We start from the raw sequence: 7,023 nt of genomic DNA on the forward strand, positions 1-7,023 counted from the left end.
TACCAGGTATAGAGACGCAGACCTTTAGCATCTTCAGTTAGATTTACTGTGTTAGCATGAAAGTCCTTTTTTTTATCATGGAAATTGCTGCAATTATAATCACTTTAGGACACCATTATTATTATTAATAAGACCACACTGCCCGGTTCAAGCAGACTCTACCTCAGAAGTCACATAATGGTCACAAACACCCAGCTCTCATCTCCATGCCAACGCTGTCCTGCTCTCCCAGGGCTTCTGGGCAGATCCCTGTCACGCCTTGAAGAGTGTCAGGCAGAACAAGGAGCCCCAGTTCTTGATGAAAGCATTCAGGGAACCAGCCCATGTCCAACAGCTGGTTTTCCTAAGGGGGTGGGGGTGGGGGGCGGAGGAGCTCTGGTTCTTGTTGAATCTCCTCTCTCACTTTCTCTCCCATGCAAACCTGCATCCAACTATTCATTATGCCCAGAAGGAAGAGGAAGAGATGGGGGAGTGGGAGAGACCAGGTTTGGTTGCACATTGAATCCCTAACACCTTGGGGTGTAGGGTCCAGGGATGTTTGAAGCCAAAATGCAAAGAAGCCATGAGGCAGGAAGGCAAGGGAGCAGGTTCTGCCTGGTGGTTCAGAACTTGGGTTCTGGAATCCGGCTCCTGGTTCAACTTCTGCTTCCTTGTCCTGTTGCCCTGGGCAAGTCTTTCAGCCTCTCCAAGTCCCAGTCTTCCCACCCCATCAACAGGGATGAGGGATGAGAACCATGAGGTGGTTGTGAGGCTCCCCTGGATCAACACACACACACACACACCATGGCACTGTGCTGGCCGGAGGGGAGCCTTTCACACCGTCTATAACTATTACTTAATTCTCCCAAAACTCTTGGCTGTTTACCGCTTGAATTTACAATTCCATTTTTCTCTCAACCTAAGCAAGTTTTAGGCTTCAGAGAATCCACAGAGAATATAAATCATGAGTCTTGGCCACGAAGGGAGCAGGAAGGCTCACTCTGGGTTCAGAAGTCACCCCATGGTGCAGGCTGGGTGCAGGCTGGCTGCGCGGCGAACCTGCTGCAAACACCTGCTGGGGGTCAGACACCGCAGGGGAGACTGGGAAAAACCAATCCTAATGCACCTGTCACCACCACCGAAGAGTTCACAGGAGGCATTTGCAAAGATCACACACATAGATCTGCTATAAAGCAGCTTATTACTAAATCGGGCCAGGAAAGAGGCACAGAATATTTCATTTCCTGTCAAATGTAAAAGTTATGGGTAGATTGTTAAAAACAGCCTTCCCTGGAAACATGCTAACGTTTCTCTGAGAAATAACCTTGAGTAAACTTCTTCCTTGGACTAGGTAAAGATATGATGAGCATTAGGTACTCAGTACATTCCTGTAACTGAAGCTTCCTCGTTTTAAAGCAAAGATTATTGATTAATAAAGACAAGCTATTATTTATGGATTATTTTTGTTTTGGGGAGCCCAAGAGAAATATTTTTATTTTGTTTTTTAATATATTTTTTATTGATTTCATAGAGGAAGGGAGAGGGAGAGAGAGATAGAAACATCAATGATGAGAGAGAAGCATTGATCGGCTGCCTCTTGCACACCCCACATTGGGGATCAAACCCATAACCTGGGCATGTGCCCTGACCGGGGAAACGAACTGTGAGCAATTTGGTGCTCCACCACTGAGCCACGCCAGCCGGGTGAGAAATATTTTTCAGTTCTTCCTTAGGCTTTTTCCCTTCCCCTCTTCTCTGGAGGGAGACAGGCAACAGGACCCATTTATCACAGCCTCAGTAGAGAGAATTCCCACCTACTCGAAAATAAACACAAGTTCTTCACCAAGCCACGCCTTTCCCAAATGGAGAGGCATTTAGGGCCTGTTCCCCAAGGTTATCCTTAGGCCACAAAGAGGTCCATCCTCAATATCGTGTGAGATCTTGTGAGACGGAAACGTACAATGCTCTCACCACCAGCACATGTTTTCACGTGGATCTCACCAGCATCTTGTGGTCCCTTAAGCCTCCTCAGCTGACTCCCTCCCACTCCCTGGACTGCACTCCCTCCAGCCTCCAGCCACCCAGGAGATGGCAGAGACAACAGGCAAATGAAAGGAACCAGAATCAAAGTTTTGAGCAGAATCCATTTTTGAAGGTTTTTTAAAAGACGAATTAAACAAGTATGGAAGTTATTCAGTAGTTTCTTTTTTAAAAAGCATTAGCATGGCATGCCGTTTCTCTTAAGAAAGTCTTGAATAATTTAATTAGAATTACACCGAAGTCATGAGTCTGTTCTATTTATGGAGGAATCACAGCTGAATTAAAACCCAAATGACAATGTTAGAAGTAAATATAAAGTATCTCCAGACAATGTATTCTGATAAGAAAGATCTGACTTCAAATCACACTTTGATGAGGAAGGAAGAGGAGGGCCAAATCGATTCCTGGGGTGTTGTTTTTCTTGAGATGACCGAGCCTGGCGACATTTATTTCTTGCTACAGAAAGTGCTGATAAATGAAAATCCTTCTGAGAAGGAGAAAGAACGCTGTTCGATGTTACTTTGTTACCGGGAGACCGCTGGGCCCCCGAAAGCCTGGCTCAGCCGCTCTGCTTCCCCAGCAGCCTGACTGCGTTAACACTTTTCACCCGCGCGTGCGGACACTTGGTTCCGAGCAGAGGGGCCGGGCGGCTGAAGGAGCCGGGAGGGAGCAGAGGAGCCGCCTCCGGGAGAGGAACGCGGCGGAGGGAACGCGGCTCGCCCCGCAGACAGCTCGCCCCGCGGACCCGCAGCTTCCCGCCGAGCGCACGCACCAACCCCTCTCCACGCTCACCGCGCCGCCGGAGCCGGCCACCTGCCTCCTTCGCAATGCGCCCCGCGGGAAGGGTGGGGTGTCAATAGTCACACAAAGCGCTTCCCCCGAATCACAGCCTCGCGCCCAAGGCCCGAGGCACGGTCTCCGGGCAGGAAGGGGGCGTCGCCGCCAGAAGGAATGTCCCTCCGATGGAAGTTACAGGTCTCCCCTCGCTGCCCGGCCAAGCCGAGCGGGGGATGAACAAGTTCCGAAACACGTGCGCACACCCCTGGGCTGCGCCCTGGCAGGGCTGCCACCGCTCCCGAGGGCGCGCGACCCGCTCTGGCCCAGAGGAGCCCTCTGCGCCCCCCACGCCCACCCCCCCCCCCACAGCCTGCCTTGGGGTCACGAGCCCCCCCAGACCCCGCGGCTACAGCCGGAGGACTGCAGGGTTGGCGGGGCGCCGGTCCGGGTGGGCGGGCGAGCGCCCACCGACCTACCTTCTGCGGGGGGGTCCCGATCAGCACCTCCAGGTAGTAGCCGCGGCCAGAGTCCCCCTGCAGGTTGTCCACCATGGCCAAGAAGTTGGCCGCGCCCCCGGCCGGCTCCAGGGCGAAAGCCAGGCCGTCGGCGCGGGGCGCGGCGGGGGGCCCGGGCCCGGGGGTAGGCGCAACCCCGCGGCCAGTGGCTCCGGCCACGCGGAGGGGCAGCGTGAAAGGCGCCGCGGCCAGCGCCGGGGCGGCGCGCAGCAGCCACTGGGCCAGCAGCGGCCACAGCAGCGCCCGGGCCAGCGCGCCCATGCCGGCGGCGGGGCCCGGGGGACGCGCCCGACCCGGCCCGTCCTGTCCCGCCCGGCGACTCTGCGTGCGACCCGACTCGGCGCGGCGCGGGGCTGCGGGGAAGGGCTGGGCGCGCCCCGGGCCGGCGGCGGCGGCGGCGGCGGCGGCGGCGGCGGCGGCGGATGGGAGGAGGGCGGGGGGAGGAGGCTGGGGAGGAGGAGAGGGAGGCGCCGAGCCGCCACAGCCCGCACCGCCAAGTTGAGCAAGTTGGTCGCCGCTGCCCCCTCTGGCGGGCGGTGGCTGCCCCGCAAGGGCCGGGCCCCTCCGGCGCGGCCAAGGTCGCAGCGCGGCGCGATGTCCCCCGGGCTCCACGGGCCGGCCCTGCCCACACGCGCCGGCCTCGGGCCGCGCCTCTTCCCCGGGGAAACTCGTGTCCTGAACTTCCTCGGAACGCGCCCCGGCGGCCCCGGCCAACGGATGTGACGAGGCTCATCTGATACCAGGGGGGAAAGTTTCGGAAACCCTTAAAGGGGCAGCGAGGGCCTGAGTTGAATCCCCGGCCCCGCGCGGAGGGCGCCCCGCCGCTGTCCTCGGGCCCCGCAGAGGCGGGGCTGCAGGGGTGACTCGGCTCCGAGAGGAGAGCAGGGAGTCGTAAAGGAGGCTTGAGCATTGCGGAGTCAGCGAGTCTGCGCCCCCCCCTCCCCCCGCCCCGCCGCCAAGTGCATTAGGGCCGCCCTCCAGCCCACCCAAGTCTGGCCGCTTCCCGGGGCATCTCCCCTGCGCCCATACCCCAACGCCAGGCCCGCATTCCTGCCCGTTCCCCTCCCTCCGCCCCACTGCGGCCTCCGCGATTTTGAAGTGGTCGGATCAAGGTCTGGGGGGAGGCAGGCGAGGACGCGAGAGCTTGGGAGACTTCTCCAAGGAAATCCTGGGGCCCCGGGATAGGGGGGCGTAGGGGGGGGAAGGGCTTGGCTGCTCTCGCTGCAGCCAGACGCCCACCGTCTCCCGCTGGGGGAGGGGGTCTCCGAAACTGGCTTTGACCCTGGACTTCTCCGCCCCATGCTGCTCAGCGTTGCAGATTTGATGCTGCTGGGAGCCGCCTGCTCACCGCCTGCAGGACGCCCTGAGTCCACCTGGCAAGTTGCTGACACCGTCCCACCATCCATAACCAGGGCTGCGGAGTCCCTCTGCACCCCACCCCCAGCCGCTCTAGGCGGCGGATTATCTAATTAACACGTGCTTGGCTGTAGACCCCCGGACCGCAGAGATGTGTTTAGTGATTCAAGCAATGAGGATTATTTTATTTTAGCTACTAAACGCAGGGAGGACAATTACACAAGCTAAGTCCATCGATTTCTGCCGAAACAAGGAGTAGAAAAATCTTTCTACCTCCAACAGCTGAATTATGTCAGGTGTTTAAAGGAAAACAAACAAGTCCATCCTCACACACTGGGGTGGCTGGCACCCAGCTTCCCTCCTCACTGCAATTTCCAGCGACTTCTACTCTAGATTTGACTTTTATTCCTGGCTTCTCAATGTTAGAATCAGCTGTAGCTCTTCGAGGGACCGTGATGCCGGAGAGCTTCAGCTGTATTGATTTTTAGATGACTTTAACGCTACATCGCATTTTCCCCAAACTACATCCCAACTTTAACAAATCCCCAGGCACACGAAGAGAGGCCCAGTTGGGTCCCCTGATAAAAGCGAAATGGCTATTCTCCATAAATCTGCATGCTTATTCCGAGCTAATACATTCATATATTCGCATTTCAAAATCAAGGTTGTGGAGGAGCTGTAATTTAAAAAAGTGATATACTCCTCAGTGTCCAGTCTTGGAGGGTTTGAAAGGCCACGCAGCCAGCTCTCAGGAGAAGGTAACCTCATAGGAAGTACGTGGGATGCATTAAGGACATTGACACAGAGGCCACGTGATGGGTAAGTTCAACATCAGAGACATTTGCTCTCTCTAATAATTAAAAACCACAAGGGAAATTTTTAAAAATCAAGTCTAATTAAGGTCTGTCCTTCATGAAACTCCTGGCTCCATCTAGTGTATGGGTGACCTTTTAATCTGAAGAGGGTCAGTTCAGGTTTGCAGATAAGCTGGTGCATTAGAGATCTAGCGTCTGCAGCCTTAATGGATGGCAGAGCTGCCTCCTCAGAAAATGGTGCGGCAGGAGTGACAGCCCCCACGTCTGGCCCCCTGGTGGACTCTTCGAGTTCTGGATCCGGACTGAGAACGACGGTGCTGGTGGGATTTGGGGAACAATGATTTTCTTTCCAGGTGTTTTAATGGCGGTCACATGCGGCCGTCCTCTTGTGGGTAACATGGGTTTTCCTTCCTGTCATTCTGGAAGCGCTTCTCCAAGAAGGAAGCCACCTCCTATAGTATTGGGGAGCCATGCAGGGAGAGGGAGGAGAAGTGAACCCCTCACTCCCTGATAGCACCCTCCCCCCCCCACACACCTCTTCAGCTGGCCTATTCTCCCTCACTGCACCTACAGGTTTCCCCTCCCCTCTCCTCCTCCCTCCCTTTCTCCCCCCTCTTCTTCCCCCCCCCCCCCCCCCAGCCTTTGTGCCCGCCTCCCTTGGCAGCCACCACTTCCTTGGTCCACTCAGGGAAACCAGAGCCTGGAATGAGATGGGCCTCCCTCCTTGCAAAGAGCCAGTGTGGTCACTAAACACAGCCCTAAAGGTGAGAAAGGGGCCCCCCTCCAGCCCATGGAACTAACCAGGGGTTTCCTCCAGAAATCGGAGGTGCTTGGCCGGAGAGACTGTCCTCACGGTTTGTTGGTGTTCACTGGCTCTGGCTGCTGTGACCCAGAGCTTTGGCTCCCTGTTGCACCAGCCCCCCTCAAATGTTGGGTTCTCAGGGCCCCTTTATGCTCTCAAGAACTGAGGACCCCAAAGAGCTGTTGTTTATGGGGATGGCATCTATCCATAGTTACAAAATTAGGAAATAAAATGAAGAGATTTAACCCTAACCGGTTTGGTTCAGTGGATAGAGCGTCGGCCTTCGGACTGCAGGGTCCCAGGTTCGATTCCGGCCAAGGGCATGTACCTTGGTTGCGGGCACATCCCCGGTAGGAGGTGTGCAGGAGGCAGCTGATTGGTGTTCCTCTCTCATTGATGTTTCTAGCTCTCTATCCCTCTCCCTTCCTCTCTGTGAAATATCAATAAAATATATTTTTAAAAAAACATGAAGAGATTTAAACAACATGTAACAGCTCATTTAATAATAAACCCATCACACAGCAACGTAAGTAACATTTTAATTAAAACTATACTTTAAAACCTAGTGAGAAGAATGATGTTTTTTTTACAGTTTTTGAAAACCTCTATCTGGTATTAATAGAAGGCAGCTAAATTCTCCTGTGTCCTGCATTCAGTCTGTTAAGAAACTTCTGGAAAATTCTACCCAACATGCAGGAGAGAATGAGCATGGAAGATGGAAGTAACATTTTAGTATTAT

At 55.0% G+C, this 7,023-nt stretch overlaps 1 protein-coding gene across 1 annotated transcript in view; it reads right to left on the bottom strand.

Moving 5' to 3' along the window:
* Nucleotides 1-3,681, bottom strand: part of BACE2 (beta-secretase 2) — a 72,759-nt gene extending 69,078 nt beyond the window's left edge. The window contains exon 1 of the mRNA XM_070407173.1: nt 3,273-3,681. Within this exon, the coding sequence (XP_070263274.1) occupies nt 3,273-3,572 (300 nt within the window). The 5' untranslated portion in view covers nt 3,573-3,681. The remainder of the gene's footprint in view (nt 1-3,272) is intronic.
* Nucleotides 3,682-7,023: the final 3,342 nt, after the last annotated feature.

The sequence above is a fragment of the Myotis yumanensis genome, unplaced genomic scaffold (assembly GCF_028538775.1).
Source record: "Myotis yumanensis isolate MYYU_CA2020_CCGP unplaced genomic scaffold, mMyoYum1.0.hap1 SCAF_2, whole genome shotgun sequence".
Classification (NCBI taxonomy): Eukaryota; Metazoa; Chordata; class Mammalia; order Chiroptera; family Vespertilionidae; genus Myotis; species Myotis yumanensis.